The sequence below is a fragment of the Macaca thibetana genome, chromosome 20, assembly GCF_024542745.1.
Source record: "Macaca thibetana thibetana isolate TM-01 chromosome 20, ASM2454274v1, whole genome shotgun sequence".
Taxonomy (NCBI): Eukaryota; Metazoa; Chordata; class Mammalia; order Primates; family Cercopithecidae; genus Macaca; species Macaca thibetana.
Window position 1 is genome coordinate 30,727,622 of NC_065597.1, and position 25,729 is coordinate 30,753,350.

Consider the following 25,729-nt stretch of genomic DNA (forward strand, 5'->3'; position numbering starts at 1 on the left):
GGCATGATCAGGGGCCTCTGACGGGGCCAGGGCTGCCCTCCACATGGGACCCTCACAGGGAGACAGAGGTGGTGGGAGGGCCTGGGGCTGGGTGTCGGGTGGGTACCTAGATGTCAGTGCAGTTCTACATGGACCCTCGCTGGCCCATTCCCTGCTCTGTTGGCAGGACACCCAACCAGGCCAGCCCTGCTTCTAGGGAGTGACCACAGAGCAACAGTCATTGAGTGAGACCTTAGAATGGCCCGCCCACACCCCCGTGTGACGCGGACTCAGATTTGAGAGGGCTGGCCACCCACCCAGAGCCACACAGCTGCACCCCAAGCCTCATGCCAGGGCCATAGTCTCGCTCTGCTCAGCCTTGCATCTTAGACCACCAAGGAGGAGGACGCCGCAGCCCAGCCTCGTGTTGACACAGCATGCCCCGAATCTGCTTGCTAATGTCTCTTTTCAAATGGAGGGCCTATCCGGTGCCATACCGAGCGTTTCTGACCACGCTGAGGGTAGCTGTGTCTCCCAGACCTCCTGCCCAAGGGTCAGACTCAGGGTACGGGCCAGGAGGATATCTCAGCATCAGAGATTCTAAGGTGGGGGGCGGCTCTTGGTGTCTGAGCTGGTCTCATGAGGTGGCAGCCCCAGGCGGAGCCCTGAGACCTCCGTCCCCAGAGGGAAGATACCCCAAACTCCCACGAGGCTCTGCGCCATTTCGGCTCCGGCAGGATAGGGATGTCGGGGGTCCCACGGTTCTGCACTGAGCCTAGGACCCTACTTGAGATGACCATGTAACTGTTCCCTGGAGGGTAGGAAGCGCCGCATTCTTGGGTTTCTCCTAATGGAATACAGTCGGGCACGGCTCCCGTGTCCCTGCGTTGGCAGGAAATGAGATCCCAATCATGTTCTTGGTTCTCGGCTCCTGTTGGGAGCTCCGGAGCAGTCTTGGGGCTAGTCCTACGATGCTGCCCCTCCCTATCCAGGCCTTGGGATTGGCGCTGCCACCGGCAGACGACGGGGGCACTGCTGGCTGCAGAGTTGGCCCCTGGGTCCTGCTGGGACCTCCCCTTCCCAGGAGCCCCCTGCCGCTGCAGCTCTTTGGAGACCAGGGGCTTCTTGACTCCCTGCAGGGGAAGAGGAGCCCCGCCCTAGGACTCGAAGCCCCGTCAGCCTCTAAAGGTGGGGAGGGAAGCCGGCTCCTGGGCTGTCACGCTGGCCCGGGCACTGGCTGTTTCTCAGCAAGACTGTCCCAGCACCATGAGACACAGTCCCAGGCGGTAGGGGTGGCAGCAGCCTTGCTGTGACAGCTTGGCCTCCCCAGGCAGGTGGTCAGCCAGGGTGAGGGGCTTCCTCTCACCCTCAGGACAGGCGAGTCAGGGTTGGTGGGACCTGAGTCCACACCCCAGCGTCCTCACGCGCTTTCCGAGCCTTGGGTCTCCCTGGTGGCCTGGGAGCTGCTGTCCGCCCCTCCTGTCGTGCCTGAGCCCAGCCAGCCTCCCTCCAAGTGTCTGTGGGGTGGGGACCACGGGGGTCCCCCAGAGGGCTTTGGGAGCCACGGTCCCCAGTTCCCATTTTCCCTGCCTGCAGCCTTTCGGTGAGTGGGAAGCACCTCTGCTGCCCAGAGTGTCCGCCTGGCGCCCTGGCCCCAGGACCCGCAGCCTTGCTGCAGAGACGTGCTGGGTAACCCCCCCGGTGTCCTCTTGTTTCCCCCACACAGGGCTGGAGTACCAGAGGCCCAAGCGTCAGACCTCCTGTGATGACATCGAGGTGCTGTCCACCGGGACGCCCCTGCAGCAGGAGAGCCCCGAGCTGTACCGCAAGGGCACCACCCCCTCCGACCTGACCCCCGACGACAGCCCCCTGCAGAGCTTCCCCGCCAGCCCCGCGGCCACCCCGCCGCCTGCGCCCGCCGCCAGGAACAAGGTCGCCCACTTCTCGCGGCAGGTGTCAGTGGACGAGGAGCGGGGTGGGGACATCCAGATGCTCCTGGAGGGCCGGGCCGGGGACTGCGCCCGCAGCAGCTGGGGCGAGGAGCAGGCTGGGGGCCCCAGGGGCGTCCGCACCGGTGCCCTGCGCGGCGGCCTGCCCGTGGACGACCTCCGCACCCGAGGTTCGGGCCGCAAGCAGCCCGGGAACCCCAAGCCGCGGGAGCGGCGGACGGAGTCGCCCCCGGTGTTCACGTGGACTTCCCACCACCGGGTCAGCAACCACAGCCCCGCGGGCGTCAGGCTGCTGGAGCTGCAGGAGGAGAAGCTGAGCAACTACCGGATGGAGATGAAGCCCCTGCTGAGGATGGAGACGCACCCCCAGAAAAGACGCTACGGCAAGGGCGGCGCCTGCCGGGGCTCGGGGGACGACCACCGCCCCGAGGACCGGGGCTTCGCGGTGCAGAGACTGCGGTCCAAGGCCCAGAACAAGGAGAACTTCAGGCCGGCCTCCTCCGCGGAGCCCGCGGTGCAGAAACTGGCGAGCCTGCGGCTGGGCGGGGCCGAGCCCCGGCTGCTGCGTTGGGACTTGACCTTCTCCCCGCCCCAGAAGTCCTTGCCTGTCGCTCTGGAGTCGGACGAGGAGAATGGGGATGAGCTCAAGTCCAGTGCGGTGAGTGGGCGGCCACCGGGCTGATGCCAGTGGCGGCGACATCTGCCTCTCTGCTGACCTGGGGTTTCCTGAGTTTGCAGCTCGGTCGCTGCTCCCCGGTTCCTCTCCAGGGGTGGAGTGGGGCTGGGGTACAGCTGGGAGCGGCAGCCCTCAGGTCACTGGGAGTTTATCTGGGAAGCTGGGACCATCCCCTGGGAAGCCAGGTAGGGGCAGGTATCACACCTTTTTCTGTGAGAGGGCTGCCCCTAGGCTGTCCAGAAAGCACAGGAACCTCCTGACCTAGGCAGCATGGGAGCCTGCACTCCCGCAGCTGGCTCAACCCCAGCTGCTCAGCAGTCTGTGCCCTGGTCAGTGGCCTTGGGCCTTGGACCGTGAGATGACCACTTGAGTGTCCTGTGTCCTGGACAGGAACCCAGAGACCTAGAAATAGCTGGGGGCGGGGCTGGCCTGGGGCTGGGAGTCAGGTCAGACACCCCGGGGTGGGGGGTCTGCCAGTCCAGGTTTCTCTTGCCCATGGGGGTGTTGAGGTTGGGGCCAGCTCCCATGAGGCCCCCCTGAGCCTCACCCAGCACCCCTTGTCCCCAGCCCCAGATTCGCTCCTCTAGGGCAGGTGACTTGGAGGGAAGAACAGTGTCCCCTGGGCTAGGCTGGGTGCAAGGCTGGGGGTCCTGGACTAGGCTCAGTGTGAGGCTGGGGGTCCTGGTGCCTCACACAGGGCTGGCCCCCCCCTTGAAGGGACCCTCACCGTGTGAATCCCACCCTGCTCCCATAGGGAATGAAGGGCTGTGGGATGGTGGCTACGTGGGATCTGTGCACGGCCAGGCCCTCACCCCAGCAGGGCTCTGCTCGCCCATGGCTGCCCAGGCAGTGCTTGGTGCTGAAAAGAAGTGCCGCAAGCCCATCTGCCCCTTGGGTGTGAGGATGCAGGGGGTTGTCTGCGTGGGGTGCTCAGGGCACGTGGGGCAGGCAGGGGGGCCAGCGGTAGGTTTATTGTTGATGCCGCAGCAGGCGTTGGTGTCTGTGCCCGTCCGTGACCCAGGGGAGCTGTGGTTTTCTTCTGCCAGCCCCACCCCCAGAGGAGTCAAAGCGTGACACCCCTTTGAAGGGGCACGTCCTGCCGGGCGGCAATGCCTGTTTCTGCCTCTCCTTAGCACCACTGCAGACGTCTGTCTGTCCTGCTGTCGGGTTCCTAAAAGGCCTCCCCCTTCCCCAAATGCCTACAGAGAACAGCCCCTGTGCTCCTGCTGGGACCAAAATGCCAGCTCACACTTACAACCTGATTTTCCCCATCGCAGCCGGAGACGTGTGCGTGGCTGTGCGCGCGCGGTTATTTTAGTAACAGCTAAGCAGTGGGCAGGGTGGGAGGTGTAGGGACGGGTTCTCTTTTTAGCCTGCTTAATACACTGGTACTTCTGGGTGCTTTTAAATGAACCTCCCTGGGGTCAATGCACAAGCTGGGGACAGATGCCAAGCTGGCGTCGGGGGTGGGTTCACTGTGGGACACCCAGGGTGCTACATGCTGCCCTGGTCCTGCCCCGTCTCCAGCCGGGGCTGGTCTGGGAGGTCCCATCCGCCCTGGAGGAAGCCAGCCGAGCTCCTTGGAGGTGGCTGCCCTCGGGGTACCTGGTGCTGGTACAAACAAGGTGTCCCTCCCCGTCTCCCTCCCCACACCTTCGGAGCTGTGTTTTCTGCCAGGTCTGTGAGGGAGATGGGGCAGAGAGGCGTGGTCACTCCTAAGCACTGTTCCACGCCCCATCTGTGGGAAGCAGGAGGGGCCTGTGCCAGCCGGCATCCATGTCGGGACAGGTGTCAGGGCAGTTGGGTGCCAGGCTGGGCTGGGTGCCTTCAGTGTCACCCCTCACAGGGGTACAGCTCTCTGCAGTGTCTCCCTGGGCCACCAGCAGGGTCTGGGGGGCTGTCTTCTGGCCATCCCCCTCCATTCCCAGCCCCCCAACAGCCACGTGCTGCAGAGCTCACAGGCCAGAGGTCCTGGGTACCACTGGCTACCGATGGGCCTGGGATTCTGGCCTGCATAGGGCCCTGGCAATTCAGCGCAAAGTCCCGTGGGACAGAAGCACAGGTTCTCCCTACAGCTTTGCCGGTGACTGAACTCTGTGGTCCTGGCTGAGCTTCCCTCTTGGTGAAATGACAGCTATGACCTGCTGGTGGAGGTCCAAGGTAGGGGGATGGCTGGGTAGACAGGAACCTCCCTCCTGCAGGCAGCCATGCCCTTGCCAACAGCATGCATATCTGCTTCCTGGCCCAGAGCATGGACAGGACAGTGGCAGAAGAGGTGCCACTGACCACCCCACTCCATCTTGCTCCCCCACTGTAGGCCGACTAACACCCAGCCCTTCCTCCTAGCTGGGATGGTGAGGCTTTGCACGAGGGGTGGCATCAGTGGGCAGGGCTGGGCCCTTGGCTGTTCTCTGCCCCCCTGCGGGTTGGCCTGGCCCAACCAAGTTATCACAGGGCCCAAGACTCACAGTGTATCTGCCCGAGGCCAAGATGCCACGGAAAGCCGGGCTCAGGCCGCTGCCCCTGGTGCAGAGGGCTCGGGCCAGCTTTCTCTGTAGTTGAGTGGAGGCCCTCGTTGTGTCCACACCTCCACTTCCATCTGTGCCTCAGGTCCCTGATGGGCTGGGAGGTTGTGGAGGGGGGTTGGCTTGGTGCTGCTGTGGCTGCAGGTGCCTCCCTCGGCAGGACATCACCCTCTGAGGACCCTCCTCTCTGAGCTGCATCCCCAGGGGTACAGTTTACAAAGCCCATTGCTGACTGGGGTTCAGCTTGTCTGTTGAGCAAACTTTTTTTCAAAAAGTTTCTTGGCCAGACAGGGTGGCTCACCTATAATCCCAGCACTGTGGGAGGCCGAGGCAGGTGGATCACCTGAGGTTGTGAGTTCGAGACCAGCCTGGCCAACATGGTGAAACCCCGCCTCCACTTAAAAATACAAAAATTAGCCGGGCATGGTGGCATGCACCTGTAATCCCAGCTACTTGGGATGCTGAGGCACAAGAATCTCCTGAACCTGGCAGGAAGTGGAGGCCGTGGTGAGCTGAGATCATGCCACTGCACTCCAGCCTGGGCAAGAGCAAGATTCCATCTTAGGCCGGGCGCAGTGGCTCAAGCCTGTAATCCCAGCTCTTTGGGAGGCCGAGGCGGATGGATCACGAGGTCAGGAGATCGAGACCATCCTGGCTAACACGGTGAAACCCCATTTTTACTAAAAATATAAGAAAATTAGCTGGGCGTGGTGGCGGGTGCCTGTAGTCCCAGCTACTCGGGAGGCTGAGGCAGGAGAATGGCCTGAACCCGGGAGGCGGAGCTTGCAGTGAGCCGAGATTGCACCACTGCACTCCAGCCTGGGGCACAGAGCAGACTCCGTCTCAAAAAAAAAAAAAAAAAAGATTCCATCTTAAAGTTTCTCAAGCCAGTGTCTCTAGGGCATGAGGGCTCCAGTCCCCAGCGTGAGGAGAGGCGCTTAGGCCTGGGAGCTGATACCCGGGACACAGCAGGAGGTGCCCCTGGCAGGTGTGGTGCAGAGCCCCGTGGGGCTGTGAGAGACCTGAGGATGCCATCTGGACGTGTTTCTTTCACGTTTAACGGGAATGAGATAGGCTCATTGGCTGCTTGTCCCCGAATCCAAATGGAAAACCACCAGCTGGGGCCAGGCAGAGGCGAGTACTCCCTCCCGTTGCCGCTGCCGTGCCGAGTGGCTGTTGGCAGGGGCCTCCCGAGGAAACCGTGCCGACGCAGAAGTGGCTAGAGCCTGCCCAGGCCACAGATGGGGCCACGATGAGCAGTGCTGCCCAGGGCATGTGGGGGCAGCTCCTGGAGACCACAGGGAGGGGAGGTGGGCACCCAGGTGTGGGCGGGACTGGACCAGGAGGAGGAGGGGCCGCAGCTTGCTCAAGGCAGGGCCTCTGCCATGGGGCCGGAAGGCTGGGAAGGGGCGAGGGCGTGATGGGTTCCGAGTGCCCCAGGCAATGGCTGTTTTGGGCCACATGCTCAAGCGGGTGCCCGGGGAAGACCAGCCTAGGTGCTGGGATAAGGGCCTTCAACGTTGGCTACGACGCTGCTTCATTGGGGGCACAGCCTGGGAAAGGGTGAAACTGACCCGGGAGACAAAAGGGCCCCCAGGCCAGATAGTCCAGCAGGAGGCTGCTTCTCTCCTGCGGGATGTGGCATCCAGGCTAGGCAAGGGGACCACAGGCTGGCGTCTGCTGTTGCATGGCCCGTTTTGCTGGCTGCGTTCATCCGCCACCAGACGGCTGGCTTTGCTTCCACTTCGTGACTGTTGATTCCTGCTGCAGGGAGTGTGTGCGCACACAAGGTTTTGAGTGGAGGCTCCATGGACCGGGCTCTCTGAGCAGCCTCCTGCCTTGGGCAGGTCCCCATACAGCTCCTTTCCCGAGTGGGGTCTGCATCTCCTTCCAGGCAGCTGTGAGATGCGGAGTGTGGGGAGGGGCGGGGGTCAGGGGCAAGTGTCCTCTAGAAGCAGCCTCTGGGCAAGGCTGGAGCGGGTACCCCCTGCAGTTCATGGGGCGGGGCCATCTTCCAGGAGGCACCGTTCACTGTGCAGCAGAGGCGGGGGGCTTCCCAGAGGGGCCACACTGCCTCTCACCCCTGCCTGGTGTGAGCCTGAGACAGTGGGGTGCGGGACTGCAAGCATCACTGCAGAAGGGTGCCCCGGGCAGAGGCTCTGGTGCGAGACGTGTCCTGCCTGGCCCCAACAAGCACAGGGAAGGTGGCAGCTTGGTCCAAGTGCCCGGGCTGTGCGGCTGAAGGGAGAGCCTGGCACTTGGGGCTCTGGTAGAGGCTGAGGACTCGTGAGCCACTTCAGGGAGGTGGTGGCAGCAGCACTCAGGACTGTGACCTGAGTCCGAGGCAGCCTGCAATTGGACACAGCCCTCCAGAGCTAGCTGGCATGAGGAGTTCGTTGAGGAAGCTGTGCTCACAGACTTTGGGAGGCCTCTGCTGAGTCCCAGGGCCCTCTCTGCTGGGCTGCATCTGACACTGGCTATGGCAGCCATGCAGGCGCTTCTGAGGTTCTGATCACAGTGCTCCAAGGTCCCAGTTCCACAGAGCAGGAGAAACCTGCTGACTGGCACACACGCAGCACGCACTGAGACGTTTGCTTACAGAGAGGCCGGGGTGGTTCTCTCCAAGGGGACCCCGGGAGAGCTGGTATTCAGGGTCTCAGGGCTGCAAGGGAATTCCAAGACCAACAACTTCAGACTTACAGGCCACTGGCTTCCTCCCCAGTCTGGACTTCGAGGGGCTCAGGTTCCAGTGGGCCTTTGGTGTCCAACCGTTTCAAACATCCTCCTGCACACCTCCACCCCCAGGGTCTGCCAGTTTGGTGAAGAGACGTGGCTGGGAGGCGTGGTGGCCCAGGCAGAGCCCCCGTGGCTGTCGCTCACCTTTCTCCTCGCTCTCTTCCAGGGCTCGGCTCCTATCCTGGTGGCCATGGTGATCCTGCTCAACATCGGAGTCGCCATTCTGTTTATTAACTTTTTCATCTGATGAGACTGTCGCGGTAGCAAAAATAGAGAAAGGGTAGGAAAAGGGGACATTAAAAGCAAAACCACAAGAAGGGAAAGACCGCAACTCGGACAGCCCAGCGGCTCCCAAGTCCTCTCACAGAAGAACCACGTGATTCGGTATCACTCACAGTTTGCCTTTTTTTCTGGGTAATGTTTTTTGGATTTTAGCCAAAATTCTTTGCTTGTATAACACTCTGCTGTGTGGCATGGCAGAAGGAGGCCAGCACGCAGCCCCTCCAGCTCCACGTGGAAACAGAAGGGATCCCGGCACGTCAGTGGTAACAGTGGACGTCGTCCTTGTGGTCACATGTCCCTCCTTGGGTGTGGACGGAGGGCAGCCCGGGGCGGAGCCCCAGCCCCACACCCCGAGTAGCAGGGCTGGCTCCCGTCGCCATGAGCTTGGAAAAGTGGATTCACTGCTTCCTCTGTCTAGAACAGACGGGTGACAAGTATGGGCGGGAGGCGTGGCGCAGGGTGGCCCACCCCAGCGGGCAGTAGCCCGGCCGTTTTCTGTGTGAGAGCTGTGCTGCACACCTGAGGGAGGGGAGGGGTCGGCCACCTCCTCCCCGTGAGACGGATGCAGGTCCTTCCCTCTTCTCGGCACTGCCCCCGGCCTTCCGTGAGAAGCCGACTCCCCACACCGAGTTTTAAAGCAAAGCCCTTTTCTTCTGCTGCCCACTCACCGTGGGCCCTATTCGGCCGTTTCCCCCACCAGACCCCAGGGAAGCCGGGGCCCACTCCAATCTGCCTGGGCTCAGCGAAGCATGGAAGCCGAGGGGCTGTGCCGTGGAGTCGGCCTCGCGCCGGGGCTCTGGGTGTGTGCACTTGGTGTGCAGGGTGGACGCATGGGCTTCCGTGTCCCCAGGAGTAAGGGCCCTAAAGGAAGCCTTCTCCCATGGTTACTGACCTCCACGGGTTTTCACATCTTTGTACTGTGCCTGCCTCAACTTCCCCTAACAGATATGCATATTCCTTCCAGATGCCTCAGTGCTACACCAGAGTGGGCCTGGTCCCAAGACAGGAATGCGGTTCAAACCCAGTGGCTTGAAACTTCCTGAGAAATTGTAGCATATCCAACCCCCCAAAATGTACAATGTAACTTGTTTCAGTCCAACAAAAACAGGTTCCTTATGTTTCTGCCTTCTCCACCAGGGTTACTCCATCACCCAAACAAAAGAACAAGGTTTGCCAGGATGTCCGAGTGCCCCCTGGCCCTCGTGTGCATGGACGTGCCTGAGGGGTCTGGGCACGGCCACATGCAGGACTCCTGTGCCCGGGGAGGCACTGCAGGGATTCCCCATCCGGTCGCCTTGGGGCCAGCCTGTCTTATGGACTCTGCCTTGCTTTGCTTATGTTTAGCTGTTTCTCTGCTACCTTTCGAGCAGACTTCTTTACTACACTGCACTGGATTGCTATATTTTTAACCAGAAATAAACTAAAGATTAGAGCATGTTCCAGTTAAATTCAGTTTTATTGTTTTCCGTTGTTATATGTTCACTCCCCGTTCCTTCTCGCAGCCTGGTCTGGGGGACGTACAGGAGAGGGAGGGAGGACTGAAGGTCACATACGTTTCTGATGATGTCGCTTTCTAAAGGGATGTGACATCTTTTTGTACATCTTTTCCGTTTTTTGATATCAAGCTCTTTGCAGCTCTCACCATCACGCATGCTGGGAGATGGGTTTTGTAATTGTCTGCAACTCTTTGCAAACATCGCAGCTGCTTTTGTACATTCCAGTAACTGCATGACACAAAATGGTACCTGTGAGCAGGAGACACGTTCACACCATCAGACAAGAACGGAGGCAGGTGTCCCTGAGCAAAGCCGTGCAGATCCAGGCCTAGGGGCCGTCAGCTGCTGCCGTAACACAACCTAGAAAACCAAGCCAAGGCTGGCCCCTTGCCTTCCAGCAGCAAGGGCAGAGGGCAAAGCCACTTCCCTGTGAATTCCAGGAGGATTCAACCAAGGCTAAAATACCCCGGGTCTGAGAGCCTCAAACCTTTCATTGGTTTCCACATGGGGTGATTGATTAAGGAGAAGGCTGCTTCCCACCTGTCCAGAGCCTCGGCCTTCCCTGACAGGCGCGCAGTCCTTCCACCCAGGCCCGGGGGGACCCACTCACCTCCACAGTCGGGCAGGGCAGGGCAGCGTGTGCCAGGCTGGCTGCTGCTGCATGGAGAACTGGATGAGTTTTCATTAGCCCGAGAGCAGCCTGGTGAGAGCCATTTTCCTCCCCAGCAGCTGCTTCCATGCTTTACCTGTGCATCCCCTAGGCCCGGAGAAAGTGGCATCCCCTCCTGGTGGCAGCATGGTCTGTGGGGGGTGGGCATGGACAGCCCATGGGCCAGGCTGGCGTCTCCCCACCCTTGCAAACCTGCAAAACAGATCCACCCCTGGCCCAGGAACGGATTAGCCCTGTCCTGGAAGAGCTGGAAGACCCTCTGCCCCGGGGTCTCTGGGGAGCCTGTGTGTGCCCACGGCTGGCCCATTTACCAGACTCTGCACACTGGATGGACTGGTGCTTTCTGAAGTTCAGTAGTGCACAGGATGTGCCTGGATAATTTCGGGAACTTGAAACATTCTCTTTATCCATTCTTTTGGATCTAGAACCATTAGCTCACAGGATTCCCAAAGATACAGATTAGGTGTGCAATGCCTGAGCCGAGCTAACTGACACGACGGTGGTGATGCAGAAAAGCTGGGCAGGGCCAGGCGCAGTGGCTCATGCCTGTAATCCCAGCACTTTGGGAGGCCGAGGCGGGTGGATCACAAGGTCAGGAGATCGAGACCAGCCTAACCAACATGGTGAAACCCCATCTCTACTAAAACAAATACAAAAATTTGCCAGGCGTGGTAGCAAGTGCCTGTAGTCCCAGCTACTTGGGAGGCTGAGGCAGGAGAATCGCTTGAACCTGGGAGGCGGAGGTTGCAGTGAGCCAAGATCGTGCCACTGCACTCTAGCCTGGGCGACACAGCGAGTCCATCTCAAAAACAAAAACAAAGATACACATCGTAGAATGACAGGCCCTCCCCACATGCACTCAACTCGCTCCCCTGGGAGGCCCCAAGCCAGACCATGGGCCAGCGGTCCACGGGGTGTCCACACTCCAGGCTCTAACCACACTTGCTCCTTTTCACTTTCAGAACCACACAGCCACCCGGTCTCACTGAGGGCCATCAGTCACCCCCAAGGCACTGCAGACCTAGTGGGGAGAACCCGAGGGAAATGAAATGTTTTTCATACTTTTTCAGTTCAGGTTTTTGATTGTCCTTTACTCCTTCCCTGGGAAGTTTTATCGTCCACTGAACCCGTGGGAGTAAAGAGGCCCTGGGGCCTGTGGTGGCCCCCAAGCTGCTGGCGCTCCTGGGCCATGTGAGGGCGGCACATCCAAGACCTGCCCTCAGTCTTCACAGGGCAGTGTGGATTTCACGTCGTGTGTGCGACAGAACAATCAGCAGGAGAGGAGGGGAAGGGCCATCTGCCTCTTCTAGGTCACGCTCAGTTTCTCTGACTCTTCCTAAGTTTGGTCCGACTATTCTTGCCTTTGGTCTTGGAAACTTGACATCAAGGTGCCTAACAGATTTTCGGACGTCACCTTCCATAGCTGCGGGTGCTGTGACAGTTTCTCCCTTCAGCCGGCTGACAGCACCGGGCGCGGCAAGCTTCAGGACATCATGACGCTGCCCTCCCGCAGTGCCTTGAGAACCTCCCCGGGCCAGGGTCTGCCTCTAGCCCAGGACCAGGACCCCGATTCCAGAAAAGGCAGAGGGAGGAGGGCGGATGGAGGAGACTGGAGGGAGGAGGATAGAGTCAAGAGAGGAGACTGGAGGTTGGAGGGAGGAGGGAGTCAGTCAGCTCAGGCACCTGGTTGGCTTCTCTCACGCCCAGGCTGTGTGTCAGGTGAGGCAGTCGGCACACAGAAGCTGAGGAAGCAACTGTCCCCAGCTGCCGAGGAGGCCGCCGGCTTGGCCTTCAAAACAAGCGAGGAAAAGTGCAGCTGCCATCGCTGAAAAGAAACAAAGCCAGGCTGTATTTTCACCACACGTCCCCTGCCTGGAAAATGAACTACGGAACGCACAGCGGGCTGGGGGTGGGTGCTGGGAAGGGACGGAACAAGGGTCTCCGGCAAACCACGAAGGCCCTGCAGGCCAGCGGCTCCCGATGAAAAGAGGCGGGGACCAGCACCTGGCGCCGGCTGCAGAGGGGCGGTCAGCGCCCCCAGAGCCGAGGCCCTCAGCACCCCAGGCTAGCAACAGGGTCGCAGGGCGCTCAGGACAGGCGAGGCCGAGCTCTGCAAAGAAGCTGAATGCTCCTCCCAAACTTCGGCCCACCCGTCAGGAACAAATAAACGCTTTCTAAGTCTGTTTCTTCATGAACCCCCAGCAGAAGTGCCTGAGCGGTGAATGCAGCCACAGCGTTCTGTGCCGGCTTGTTCCCAAGCCTGGGAGAAGCAAGTGGCCCCGTGACGGGGACAGGTCACGGCCTGGGCATGAGCTCACTCCGTGTGTCTGGGTGTTGGGCCCAGGCTGCTGGGTTTCTGGGGTGGCGGAGCAGACCAGCCAACCTCACGCGCCAACCTCACGCGCCTACCTCACGCGCCTACCTCACGCGCCAACCTCACGGCCACTCGTCCGCCTCGTCCACTCCTGGCCTTTGGGATAAACACCCTGCCTCAGACACACCCTTCTCGTGCGCCGACGCCACCTGCTCAGGCCTATGCCACCTGCCTGTCCTCCCGAGCGTGCACGCCCATCTGCCATCCTTCACGCCGTGTCTGTGCCCCACAGAGGCCTCCGGCCAAACCACCACTGCTTGTTAACAGCTGCCATCCATACTGAGGAAGTCACTTCCAGCCCAAGGAGTGGCTGACGGGGCTCTGCTCAGCCCTTCTTGGTCATCTTCCTGGGCCTGCAATGAAGCTCAGCCCAGCAGCCAGGCAGCTCCTAAAAAGCCTAATGCTGGGTCTAGTCCCTGGTGACCCCAGGCTGCTGTGAGAACTTGTGACCCGAGATCAGAACAGCCTTCGGGTCCCAGAGCTTCCCGCACGATTGTGTGTGGAACAGACCAGGAGATTCCACCGGATATGGGTTCAACCTTGACCACCAACGGCACCCAGCCCAAGGGCTGCCTCTCTCGACCATGACAACCAACTCCTCCTCCACAGCGGCTCTGCCAGGCGCCCAGTCCATAAAGGGCGGCCACTGCTGGGCAAGGAGGGCCTGTCTGCCGGGGACTCCCAGGCCCTGGGGTTAGGCTGAGAGAGGAAGATGGGTGTGAGGGTGCGGGGGCAGGGGGGTGGGCCCTGCAGGGTGGTGCCTGGCCCATCCTGCACCCACAGCCTGGGAACCCCCGGCTTTCTCGCATGGGCCTCTGGGGAGCCCGCATGCCCAAGTGCGGCCACATCAGAGCAGACTTCTCGGGCAGCACCTTTCCAGGCACGTCCGTGGCCGCCTCAGGCGCAGGCACTCTGCCGATGGCAGCCCCTCCTGGATGCTGAGCTGACCTCTCTAGCAGGACTCTGCTCATGTGCACCATCTGCCATTTCCACAGAAACCCCGTCCCCAGAGCCCAGTGGAGAAAAAACCCTCAGGAGCCTCTCGGCTCAGGGGAGCCACGCGGGAGAGGCCCCCTGGTTCCAGCTGCAGAAGCAACTGAGCCTGCTGCAAACACCTCTGTGAACTCGGACAGAAAACGGTGTTAACCTGCGTTTCCTTCCAAGTCGGACCGGCGCATGTGAACTGTCCGCTAACACTGTGTACAATCATTCCGTGCAGTGACAAAAACAGAACTTCTCTTATTGAAGTTTAAAAAGTGGTTTAAAAAGTTACCCTGAGCCTTTTTTCTTTGCTTTTAAGCTGGAAAGATAGCTTGATTACTTACAAAATGAAAATCAAATAGTTTTCCTAAATGAATGTAACAGTTTAAATCCTACTGTTACGAAAGCAAGGAACACTGTTGAGATTAAAGAGAAATTCTGCTCCTTTTAGTAATAAACAATGTCGTGTGACACTTTGGAACGCTTGTCTCATTACAAACCAGCGTCTTTACTGAAGTTCCTTCTGCTGCAGAGCTGTGTGATGGACACGTGGACAGAGCTGGGTGGCACGTGGAGGCTCTCCTGGCTTCCGAGCAGGAAACGTGCTGTGAGCAGGAATCTCGAGTGAGTTCCGTGGCGTCCCTGCGTCAGCACACGCCGGGTCCTCAGTCTCGAGTGAGTTCCGCGGCGTCCCCGGGTCAGCACGTGCGGGGTCCTCAGTCTCGCTGGCTCACCAGTGGTGGCCGGGGCATGCCTCCCCCAGCCCTGAGTCTCCTGGCAGTGGTGGCCGGGGCATGCCTCCCCCAGCCCTGAGTCTCCCGGCAGTGCAGGCAGTGTGGGCATGGGGTTTGTCACAGCCTGTAAGTGAATGGGGGACACAAAAATCACCAGAGAGGCAGGCTCTGCCCTCCGGGAGTGCACAGGCGGTTTTTAAATGCGCGCGTTCGTGTAATTAAATGTCCCCGTTTCTGTTTCTCAGGGAGTGGTCACTCACTTTCTTCCAGCCAGAGTTCTGTAAACCTGCGCCTCTCACACCTCAGAGACGCCCGAGTCCAGCCTCTACAGCTGGGTCCCTGGGTGGGCTGCAGCCGTGGGGGCTTGGAAGGGCTCTGAAGGTTGAGACAAGGAAAATGAGGGGCAGGAGCAGGACTCAGGGAAGCGGGTCGCTGTGGTACCTGCACTGTGGCCCTTGGCCCTGACAGTGCGTCAGCGTCCAGCAGGGACTGCTTGTGTGCCTCGGGACACCACTGTTCAGGACCCCAGTGACCAGGCGTGGCCAGGCCCCGGATGGCACTGCTGCAGCTCTCTCGTGAGAGAGAAATGGAGGTGACCACAACCTGCGCTGGGAGCCATCTGGGTTATGAAAACGAGATGGGCCTCCACACAACACTCTTACACTGCCCAGGAGAGCGGCGGTCACTAGCAAGTTCCTTCCACGCACAAAGGCAGGCAGGCTGAGGTCGTGATCACAGCTAGAGCTCGGCCCCTTTTCCTTTTGGGCTGGGAACCACCACCCCCTGCTCCTTCTGGAGGAGAGCAGACTCTTCTCTGATGGAAGCCATCAAGCACACGGCGCCGCCTCCGCACCAACACCCGAGCACCACGTCCAGCTCGGGGTCCCACCTCGTTACCTGAACGTCACGTGGAAGGAGGCGCCTCTGGAAAGCCCTGGAGAGGGTCCTGAACGTCACGTGGAAGGAGGCCCCTCTGGAAAACTCTGGAGAGGGTCTCTCTCACCAACAGGCATCTTGGCATTTGGTCCCTCAGTGACTCTGTAACTGTCACCTAGCCAATGACATCCTGCTTATACCAACTCAATTTAAAAAAAATCAGATGTCAAATTGCAGTCAACACTACTCTCGTCTAAAAACAAACACAAACTAACTGCCTGGCAAGGATTTCTAAGCTCAATGGGTAGTTCCCTTGATGTTCATTCCACCCAACACCCCCCCGCCCCAACCACGAAAAAAGCCACCGCGCATGGCCAGTCCCTCCAATTCATCCTCACACAGAGCATGACGTGCATGGGCAGCAGGGGGAGAATGGGGAACAAGATGATTCATCCTTCAAAATCCCACAAAGCCCTGTGAGGAGCTGTGGCCCTGCTGCCAAGTGGGCCGGCCAGAGCGCCTCACCTGACATGCCCGCCCACCCTGCAGTCTGGGGTCCGGGGGCCATGTGGGGGGGCCGGAGCCGAGGGAAAGCCTTCCTAACAGCCAGCAGCTCACCACACCGAGGAACTGGAGGTGAATGTGGCACCGAGTATGGCGTGTCCCAGCCGCTCCCGGGAGACAGAGGCCCTGGGCTTTCATGCCGGCTGCTCACACCCTATGGCGGCTGCCTGGCCACCAAGTGGTTCAATAAACTCGGCTCTAGCAGACAAAGCAGACCACAGGCCCGTGGGGCAGGCAGAGCCTGCACAGGAAGCCACCACCCTGTGTTGCGTTCTGCGTCTCCCGCAGTTCCACACTGAAGGGGCGCTGCTGTTTTCATCACGGCCGTGGCAGCCACTCCATGCTGGGAGCTTGTCTGTCTGATCCCCATTGGTTCTGATCAGCATCTTTCATTCAAATCAAATCTTTAGCAACAAAAGCAAAATGCTTTCTGTATAAGAAAGTGTACAAGAAGTTTCTTCCTCAGGGCTGCTGTCATCTGTCTTTCAACTTGGTTGATTCAAAAGTACCTTTTTCCTGGGAATCCCATTTAATTAGTTACAAGCTCCTCTGAAAGAAAATCTCTGATAACAGACAACTGCATTGAAGCCAACAAGATCTTTCCATTCCTTCCTCCAAGAGCAGGAGGGAAGACCGAACCGGCCACACAACGGGGTCCATCTTCTGGACAAGGGCCAGAGCCGCAGAGCCGCAGAGCCTGTGGGGGCGGGGACGCTGCTGCCTGCGCTCCGGCTTCTCAGCCCTGCCCGAGCCTCTCCCAACCAGCTCAGCCGAGAGCGTGAGGAAAGAGCCCTGCCTGCCCCGCACTCGAGACAAAGTGCCCAAACCGGCCGCCAAAGCCCGACACCGCCAACATGAGCTGCAGCTCTCGGGGGTTGGCAGGGGAGCCAGCACAACGCAAACACGAGCTGCAGCCCTCCAGGGGGGCTACGCCTACAGCTTCACCCGTCGCAGTGCCACCCACACATCCAGACGCACCAGACAGGTGTCCCCACCAGGGAACGGGCAGGGCTCAGAGCCTTCCCCTTTCTTTCCCCTTTCTGATCAGCTTTTCGGTCAAGTGACCACAGAAGCCTGAAGTGAGGTCACACCCATGGCAGCGGGCAGGGCCCTCGGGGCCAGTTCAAGTGCCACCCACCCGCCGAGGCCTCCTGAACACCTGGCTCACCAGGGAGCTCAGCACGCGCCCCTGCTGGGGAAGAGCTGGCCAAGTGCCCCTGAGGTGATCCTGAGAGATGACGCTTCTGAAGCCACTGCCCCATGGTGACCCGGGTACTCCTGGGCCCACCTGGAGCCATGAGGACGAATCGGCCAAGGGAGCAGGGAGGCGCTCACAGCTGCTTGCTGCCAAGTCAGCTTCTAGTCCTCTCCGCTCAACACTGGTTCCGCCAGGATGGGAGTCTCCCCACCACCCTTGTTTTGAACTCCCAGATAAGAAAAGGGACCACAGTTATGTTGGCCCATTACAGAAAGCTAAGGATCCTATATTCCCACTGTTCAAAATATTTAAGATACCCACAAAACTGCACCGGGTGTGGTTTCAGTGCTCAACTTTTGACCCCAATTATGCAAATCTGAACCGGCCTTCAGTCTTGGACTGGAGCAGGCCTCGGGTAGGGGTTAGCGCACCACAGCCTTCGGGGGCAAGGGCGCTGCAGCGCGGGAGCCAGGAGGAGCTGGCCGGAGATACCTGGTGGCAGCCATATGGGGACGCTGGGAGCCCTCACCCTCCGGCCTCCCATCCTGTCGCTCTGCAAATGCTAATCCTAAACCCTAAACCCGACAGGGACCACCAGGGCCTCACCAGAGACCATGCGGGGGCACGGGGCTCCCAGGAGTGAGGCCACTGCACGAGGGACCCACCAGGAGATCCCCGTGTGGAGTCATAGATGACATGCCAGCGGTGCCGTACATGAACGAGAACAGGGAAGGTGTGCACTGGCCCTGGCCTGCTTTTCAGTTTCCAGACGTCAAAGGCTGATCCGAGTATGAAAATGGATGGGAAGTCAGGGCCCTCTTCTGGTTCTGTAGAAGGAAAGGCTCACAAAGCACAGCATATTCCGGGGTTTCGGGTGCAGAAACCTGCTTCTCGAGGGTCCTTCGTGTCCAAAGTTCCACCCTCCAGTGTGAGGCAGTCTTGCCCTAGGCCAGCCCTGGCCCGGGGCAGAGGCCCCAGGAAGACTGGGTGTGCCTAGGGCCGCACAGAAGAAAACCTCGCGGTGATCTTGTTTCAAGTCCAATTTATTTTACACAACACACAGGCTGCTGAGGGAATCCACCCGCACTGCACTCAGTTGAGCTTCTGGCCCAGCGCCGCATCAAAGACTAAATCATGGGAGAAAGTTCACGCCCTGGCCTGGGCCACCCACCTTCAGCTCTCTCCTGTGTGTCAGGGCACAGGCTGGCCCCGAGAGCTTCAACCAACACGGCTGGGTCCTGGGCGGACGTAGGCACAGCACTTGCCAGGCGCCCCTGGAGGGGGCTCTTCTGATACACAAGGAGGAAGGAATGAGAGAGGAACACATTCAGCCGAGGGGGATGCCTGTGCAGGGAGGGTAGAGAGAACACCGGGTTTTCAGGGAAGACCTCATCAAAGAGCCCACAGGCACACCGCACTCATCAGCAAGCTGCCGAAATTACTCCACATACCATTTTTAAGAATTTAAACTTAGGCCGGGCGCGGTGGCTCAAGCCTGTAATCCCAGCACTTTGGGAGGCCGAGACGGGCGGATCACGAGGTCAGGAGATCGAGACCATCCTGGCTAACACCGTGAAACCCCGTCTCTACTAAAAAATACAAAAAACTAGCCTGGCGAGGTGGTGGGCGCCTGTAGTCCCAGCTACTCCTGAGGCTGAGGCAGGAGAATGGCGTAAACCCGGGAGGCGGAGCTTGCAGTGAGCTGAGATCCGGCCACTGCACTCCAGCCTGGGCGGCAGAGGGAGACTCAGTCTCAAAAAAAAAAAAAAAAAAAAAAAAAAGAATTTAAACTTGCCTCAAGGCATCTACAGAACAAAGCTGAATTCTAATGAAAATCCAATAAACATGAAAAGCCTCTCACCAACACCCAGCAGCCACACCACCCGTGAGCTCCAGTCCGCTCACCTCAGTCCTCCGCACCGCTCTCCTCTCCGCTGTCTTCGTCCTCATCCTCGTCTCCACCCTCAGCACCTTCAACCTCCTCACTGTCCTCTTCCGAGTCTGTCTCCTCCAGCCACTCCTGAGTTTCTTCAAAAGCAGAATGAACACACACAGATGTCAGCACAGCTGGGGCAGGCGGGGGAGGCTGCGGGACAGTGGTGGCTACTTACTGGGGGGATTCTATCTTCTTACTTAAGAACCATGATGTGAAACCTAACTCCTGGCCGGGCGCGGTGGCTCACACCTGTAATCCCAGCACTTTGGGAGGCGCAGGTGGGTGGATCACCTGAGGTCATGAGTTCAAGACCAGCCTGGCCAACATGGTGAAACCCTGTCTCTGCTGGGTGTAGTGGTGGGCACCTGTAATCCCAGCTACTCAGGAGGCTGAGGCAGAAGAATCCTTTGAACACAGGAGGCAGAGGCTGCAGTCAGCCAAGATCGCACACTGCACTCCAGCCTGGGCGACAGAGTGAGACTCCGCCTCAAAAAAAAAAAAAAAAAAAGAAAGAAAGAAAGAAAAAGAAACCTAACTCCTCTTCCCCGGCCCCCTTCAGATCCACAAATAAAACAGACTGTGTTCCCCTGGGCATCAAGGCAGAGACCCGAGACGGCAAACATGCAAAAGCACCCTCATAAGGGAGCGGCTGGCCAAGAGGGCCTCCTGCCACCCTCCACGCTGGCTCACGGTGCTCTCAGAAAACAGCAAACATCCTGCGCCAACGGTTCACTACCTTTCCCTGGATTTGTGGATTTTGCTTTCATCTCAGATCTTTAGAAACTGCACGGTGACTCAAGTCCAGCAGCAATCAGGGTAAAGGGGACGTGTGACTACGGCAGCAGAGGGGCCCTGGGTCAGACAGCAAGGCTGGAAGCTCAGACCCAGGGCCTTGGGGCCCGGCACAGACGGCCGCCCACAAACAAGCATGCTGTGGACAGAGCAGCAGACGCGCCGTGTCCTGTGCCGCCAGAACTGCAGCTCCTGTCAGCACCTGGGACAAAGGACGGACGTGCCCAGGATGGGCCCTCCTTTCCACAACAGGTCTGACCGTGGAGGCAGGAGCACAGGCCCCTGTGAGGAGCATCGGCACAGGCCGCCTCTGGGCGGCTTGCAGGGCTTGCTTTCGAGTGACACGACACACGACCGTGGGCTCTCGCCCCCAGGCACGGAGGCACCAAGTCGCCTGGCTCACCTGGGTCCATCTCCACCAAGGCCTTCCACGCCTCCATCCTGTGCAGGTCCAGGCAGTGCAGGTCGCTGAGGGTGACCTGGCGGTCGCCAGCCTCAAACATGCCCCCATAGACGTAGAGCACCCCGTGCTTCACGGCCAGCATGGCGTTGGAGCGAGGACACGGCCCGGGTGTGGGGCTGCCGGCCTCCTCGAAGCTGTCTTCGTCCTCAGACTGGGGCTGCCCTGCCGAGCCTGGGGCGGAGAGCACCTGCTTAATGGTGACCACGGTCCCATCCTCGGTCACCACCTCCTTGACCACCTCCACAGGCGCCTGCGTGCCAGCTCCCCCACACGCCAGCTTGCTGCCACCTTCGGGCTCCTCTCTTCTGCCCCGCCTGCGCTTCTTCTTCTCAGACTTGGGCCCCTATTAATAGACCGAGGGAGCAGAGAGCAGCAGCTTCAGCGAGGCAGCGGTCGGTCCTGCTATGCCCACGAGGCCAGGCAAGAGTTTGCGGGGACCACCCACAAGCGTGGGGAGTATGTGACCCAGGGGGGCGCCGTCCCTGACTGCCCTGGGTGCAGGCACTCGGCAGCAGAAGCACGCTCCTGTCTTGCACTGGCCTCGCCGTTCACTCCTGGGCTGGGGGAGAAAACCCCCCATCGCGTGTCCTCACTGAGGGGCGGCTCCACACCTCCACTGAGAGGTGGACAGGCCACCAGACCCCAGACCCAGTGCACCAGCCCCTCGGGCTCCGACGCTCACCTTGGGAAAACCCAATCCACTGACAGTGCTAGCTCCCGGAAGGGCTGGGGAAGCCAGGCTGAGGGGCTTCCTCCCCTTTCCCAAGGAAGACCAACGGCCAGGCCCGCAACCCCAGCTCATTTACCACAAACGGCGAGTCGGAGAGGGGCCCTTCCTCACCACGTTTCTAAAGGGGAGCTCTCAGGTCAGGGTGCCTCCTGCAGGACAGCCGTCCGTCCCTCTCTGTCCCATTTCCCTGGCTGTGTGGCAGCGGTCAGTTTGGACCCTTCTGTCACAGCCTTTGCCATTTTGTCACAAAATGCTGCCAACTCACGAGGTGACATTTGCCAGGTTATTTCCAAATTTTCCAAGGATCACTACCTCCAGATCAACTCAAAGTCAGCTTCACATTCTAGACTTCTAAGACCCACTCTGTATCTGTACTCTCCAACAATGAGTTTCGAAAGGGAAAGCTCCCTGAGGTCCTCCGTGATCCCGGGAAATGTCAAGGGCCCTGTGATGACACAGTTTGAGAACTGTGACACTAGCTGGGGTCAAAACGTTCTCTGAAGAAAAGCCACAGGGGAAACCTGTGCAGACTCTGCTTGGAGTAATTCCTCCTAAAGTCAAAGAGCAAGGTGGACTGTGGATCCAGAAACGAACCCTTGTGTTTTCCCAGTGTCCAGCCCAGGTGTCACCACGCGTCAAGAGCAGCTCTTTGCCACCAACAGGGACCAGCCCTCCTTGGCTCTTTCTGGGTCCAGTTGACCTGGTACACTCGGAGACCCTGAGGCCAAGTGGGGGATCCCCTTCTAGGACTGTCACCCACTGCTGTGCCTGTGCTGGGCTGGCCCTGGACAGCAGCTGTGCCCATGCGGACAGTAAAGATGGTGCCAGAAACCAGGGGAGCTCAAATGTCATAACAACACAGGCTGGTCTGCACCAGGACCTCCAGCAAACCCTTCTCACACAGAGGGCCAGGGAGGTCCCGGGCACCTCAGTCTGGGGAGAGTGGCTCCTGAGGCAGCAGCACCGCCAGCATCCAGGATGGGCTGAGGGGACCATGACCAAGGGCTGTCCAAGCCTAGTCACCCAGGACACAGGCAGAGACAGAACCCCGGCCCCTCTTGAGAGAGCTCACGGGCTCTGGGGGCCCCGACACCCAAAGCTGCTGGAGGGAGGCAGGGACCGAGTTAGGGCCGCGCATCAAGGCACATACCACTCAGAGGTTGCCCTACCTTCAGCTGTCCCTCAAACCAGCGGTTCCTGGTGGCATCGTAGAAGTACAGATCGTTGAAGAACTCGCCCGCCAGGCTCTCCTCCTCTTCCTCGTCACAGACACCCCCGAAGAACAGCGTCTGGTGATTCGGGGCCATGGCCACGGAAAAGCCAGACCGTGGGGTGGGCTTGACCCCCGAAGGGTTCATCCGAGTCCACACCCACTTGTCTGTCAAAAGAGAGCAAGGAAATGGGATAAGAACAGAAGGAAGGACCCTGAGAGCCAGTCCAGGACACACCCAGGACCCCAGGGGCCCCCCAGAATGGGGTAAATGAAAGCCGTGAGACTGCAGGCAAAAACCCTGCTCCCGCTGCAGAACAGACACCATTCGACGCCCCTTGAGTTCCACCCTTCTCCTTAAGAGAGCTGGCATTCAACAGCTTTCCACACACCCCAAGCACCTCTGACCACGGGCAGCTTCAAGCCACAGCGGAAAGGCAGGGATTGCGCAGACGCAGCACACACGCTAGACACACAGAGGGGCTTCCGTGGGGAGGCCACCCGCACGGCGACCCTCCGCCCCGCACGGCGACCCTCCGCCCCGCACGGGGACCCTCCGCCCCGCACGGGGACCCTCCGCCCCGCAGGGCGACCCTCCGCGGGGACCCTCCGCCCCGCACGGGGACCCTCCGCCCCGCACGGGGACCCTCCGCCCCGCACGGGGATCCTCCGCCCCGCAGTGACCCTCCGCCCCGCACGGCGACCCTCTGCCCCGCACGGCGACCCTCCGCCCCGCACGGGGACCTGCTGGCCTGTGCCAGTCCCCCTTGGGCCTGCAGTGTGGCCAGCTCTACTTTAGGAGGGGTCTGCCCTGTGTTCTCTCTTGGCCCACACCTATGTGACATGCCAGCCCTCCAACGGAGCCCGGTGTGCAGGTGGTGTCTTCCCACCACTTCTAGGAGAAAGAATGGAGATTTTTTTCCTCTAACGAACAAAAAAACAAAAACAAAAAACCAGAAGCAGCAAATGGCCATATTCTGTGTGGTGCTAGATACCACCCACCCATGCCCACTGTGGGTGTGGCTCCGGGGCCACCTGCCTCATTCCCACCAGCACACGACTGTGTTAAGAAACAGGTAAGACCGGCCGGGCGTGGTGGCTCAAGCCTGTAATCCCAGCACTTTGGGAGGCTGAGACGGGTAGATCACAAGGTCAGGAGATTGAGACCATCCTGGCTAACACGGTGAAACCCCATCTCTACCAAAAAAAACAAAAAAAAAACAAAAAAAATAGCCGGGCGAGGTGGCGGGCGCCTGTAGTCCCAGCTACTCGGGAGGCTAAGGCAGGAGAAGGGTGTGAACCCAGGAGGCAGAGCTTGCAGTGAGCCGAGATCTGGCCACTGCACTCCAGCCTGGGCGACAGAGCGAGACTCCGTCTCAAAAAAAAAGAAAAAAAAGAAAAAAAAAGAAACAGGTAAGACCAACATTAAGAACTCGCCACACAGTCAGGGCAGGACCCTCTCCAGTGACAGAAACCCATGCACACAAGGTGTGCCGCTCCTCACCACGGTGCTTTCCTCTTGGGGGCTGAGGAGCGGAGCACACAGGCTCAAGGCCGCCCTGCAGGAAACAGTCCAGCATCCAGGTTCAAGTTCACTGGGGTGTGAGCTGGGAAACTGACTGGAAGAACGAGTCTGCCCTCATCAGCCAGGGGTGCGGTAAGGCAGGGCCATGGCAGAGGCACCTCAGCCTTTTGACAGGCAAGGGGATGTGAACTCAGATTAACCCTTCAGGTATTTCTGAGGCCTCAGCCTGAGGAATTTTAGTGCAAGGAGGAGGTAAAAACACTTTGCACAATGGTCCCCTCTCCTGGGTTGGAGAACTTGCTGTGGGTCACAAAAGCAGACTTGGCCTAGGCACTGGGTCTCCGGGTCTAGCCCAGCCCTCCGGTCCCAAGCCACAGCCTCCCATGAGAGCTGTCCCCGGTTTCCTAACGGCACTGGGGATGCTAAGCCCCATGGCAAACACCCTCGACCAGTGCCTCCTGGCGTCACTCCCTTGCTCTGCAGCAGAACAAATGCCACGGTCTCCTTTTATTTATTATTTATTTTTTGAGACAGGATATCGCTCTGTTGCCCAGGCTGGAGTGCAGTGGCACAATCTCAGCTCACCGCAGCCTCCACCTCCTGGGCTCAAACAATCCTCCCATCTCAGCCTCCCGAGTAGCTGGAACTACAGGCGCGCGCCAGCACACCTGGCTACATTTTTTTTTTTAAGAGATGGTGTCTCACTATGTTGCCCAGGCTGGTTTCAAACTCTTGGCCTCAAGCAATTCTCCCACCTCAGCCTCCCAAAGTGCTGGGATTACAGGCATGAGCCACTGGACCCAGCCAACAACAAATGCAATTTTTTTCAAAGTCAAGAAATTAATGATTGAAAAGTAGCAGCCCACTCCCATCCCCCCCGACGCTCCCCACAGGCAGGGCTTCTCCCGCTTCAGAGGTCTGAGAAACAGACGGTCCACGCTCCCCACAGGCAGGGCTTCTCCCCATTCAGAGGTCTGTGAGAACAGACGGTCCACGCTCCCCACAGGCAGGGCTTCTCCCGCTTCAGAGGTCTGAGAACAGACGGTCCACGCTCCCCACAGGCAGGGCTTCTCCCCATTCAGAGGTCTGTGAGAACAGACGGTCCACGCTCCCCACAGGCAGGGCTCCCGCTTCAGAGGTCTGTGAGAACTCCCCTCCCCACAGGCAGGGCTTCTCCCCATTCAGAGGTCTGTGAGAACAGACGGTCCACGCTCCCCACAAGCAGGGCTTCTCCCCATTCAGAGGTGAGAACGAATGGCAGCCACTGGCAGGAAACGCCACCAACAGTTCATCTCAACACATGACCCATGCCCATGCATAGGAGGTGGTGAGAGTAGGCCGGGTGCGATGGCTCACGCCTGTAATCCCAGCACTTGCGGCGGCCGAGGCAGGTGGATCATGATGTCAGGAGATCGAGACCATCGTGAAACCCCGTCTCTACTAAAAATACAAAAAATTAGCTGGGCGTGGTGGCGGGTGCCTATAGTCCCAGCTACTCGGGAGGCTGAGGCAGGAGAATGGTGTGAACCCGGGAGATGGAGCTTGCAGTGAGCCGAGATCGCACCACTGCCCTCCAGCCTGGGCAACAGAGTAAGACTCCATCTCAACAACAAAAAAAAGGTGGTGGTGAGTGGCTGACACATCCTGGGCCCTCTGGATGTGTCCCCTGGGTCATCCCATGTCATCCTTTTAAAAAGTCCCAGAGAACAATGATTGTTCCCCTGTGCTTTAATAAGAAACTTTTGATTCTTAGATCCAAGTTTAGCTAAAAGCTTTTAGAAATCTAGGCATTCTGACAGCCCTCCGAGTTCAGTGACTCAAGCTGACAGAGGCCACGGCCATTCCTGGAGGCTGTCCCAGTGAGGGCCAAGAGCAGTCTCGGTGATGATTTGTGAAGTTCTGTGGACAAGCAACAATGGCCCCTGGCTGGGCAGCCCCACACTCAGCCTGCCCAGCTGCTGCCCGCAACTACTCCAAGAGCGAACCCTGTCAGCATAATGCCAGGAGGCCCCAGTGACTCCAGGTGGCTTGTA

At 59.4% G+C, this 25,729-nt stretch overlaps 2 protein-coding genes, 1 long non-coding RNA gene and 2 pseudogenes across 9 annotated transcripts in view; 1 reads left to right on the forward strand and 4 right to left on the reverse strand.

Moving 5' to 3' along the window:
- The window catches only part of JPH3 (junctophilin 3), a 110,842-nt gene extending 101,247 nt beyond the window's left edge, over window positions 1–9,595 (forward strand). Inside the window, exons 4-5 of the mRNA XM_050773622.1 lie at window positions 1,706–2,586; window positions 8,032–9,595. Coding sequence (XP_050629579.1) covers window positions 1,706–2,586; window positions 8,032–8,112 — 962 coding nt within the window. The 3' untranslated portion in view covers window positions 8,113–9,595. The remainder of the gene's footprint in view (window positions 1–1,705; window positions 2,587–8,031) is intronic.
- Window positions 6,009–8,091, reverse strand: LOC126944322 (uncharacterized; annotated as a pseudogene).
- A 281-nt stretch (window positions 9,596–9,876) lies between the features above and the next one.
- On the reverse strand, window positions 9,877–12,722 carry LOC126944358 (uncharacterized). Of its 2 annotated transcripts, none has more exons than XR_007722016.1 (2): window positions 10,390–12,722; window positions 9,877–10,297 (listed from the first exon to the last, which is right to left on the reverse strand). It is a non-coding gene; the product is annotated as an uncharacterized LOC126944358 (long non-coding RNA). The 2 variants fall into 2 exon arrangements; XR_007722015.1 differs by having other exon boundaries at window positions 9,877–10,300.
- A 27-nt stretch (window positions 12,723–12,749) lies between these two features.
- On the reverse strand, window positions 12,750–15,348 carry LOC126944108 (uncharacterized; annotated as a pseudogene). The gene is made up of 2 exons (XR_007721953.1): window positions 15,300–15,348; window positions 12,750–14,526 (listed from the first exon to the last, which is right to left on the reverse strand). The product of XR_007721953.1 is annotated as an uncharacterized LOC126944108 (transcript).
- A 5-nt stretch (window positions 15,349–15,353) lies between these two features.
- The window catches only part of KLHDC4 (kelch domain containing 4), a 723,698-nt gene continuing 713,322 nt past the window's right edge, over window positions 15,354–25,729 (reverse strand). For 4 of the 5 annotated variants that reach the window (XM_050773655.1, XM_050773654.1, XM_050773656.1 and 1 more), the window contains 4 exons: window positions 22,131–22,339; window positions 20,172–20,574; window positions 18,946–19,068; window positions 18,068–18,384 (listed from right to left, as the gene is read on the reverse strand). In XM_050773655.1, the coding sequence (XP_050629612.1) occupies window positions 18,947–19,068; window positions 20,172–20,574; window positions 22,131–22,339 (734 nt within the window). In that variant the 3' untranslated portion in view covers window positions 18,068–18,384; window position 18,946. Of the gene's footprint in view, window positions 17,868–18,067; window positions 18,385–18,945; window positions 19,069–20,171; window positions 20,575–22,130; window positions 22,340–25,729 lie in introns of those variants that run through there. The other variant, XR_007722003.1, reaches the window with a different exon arrangement.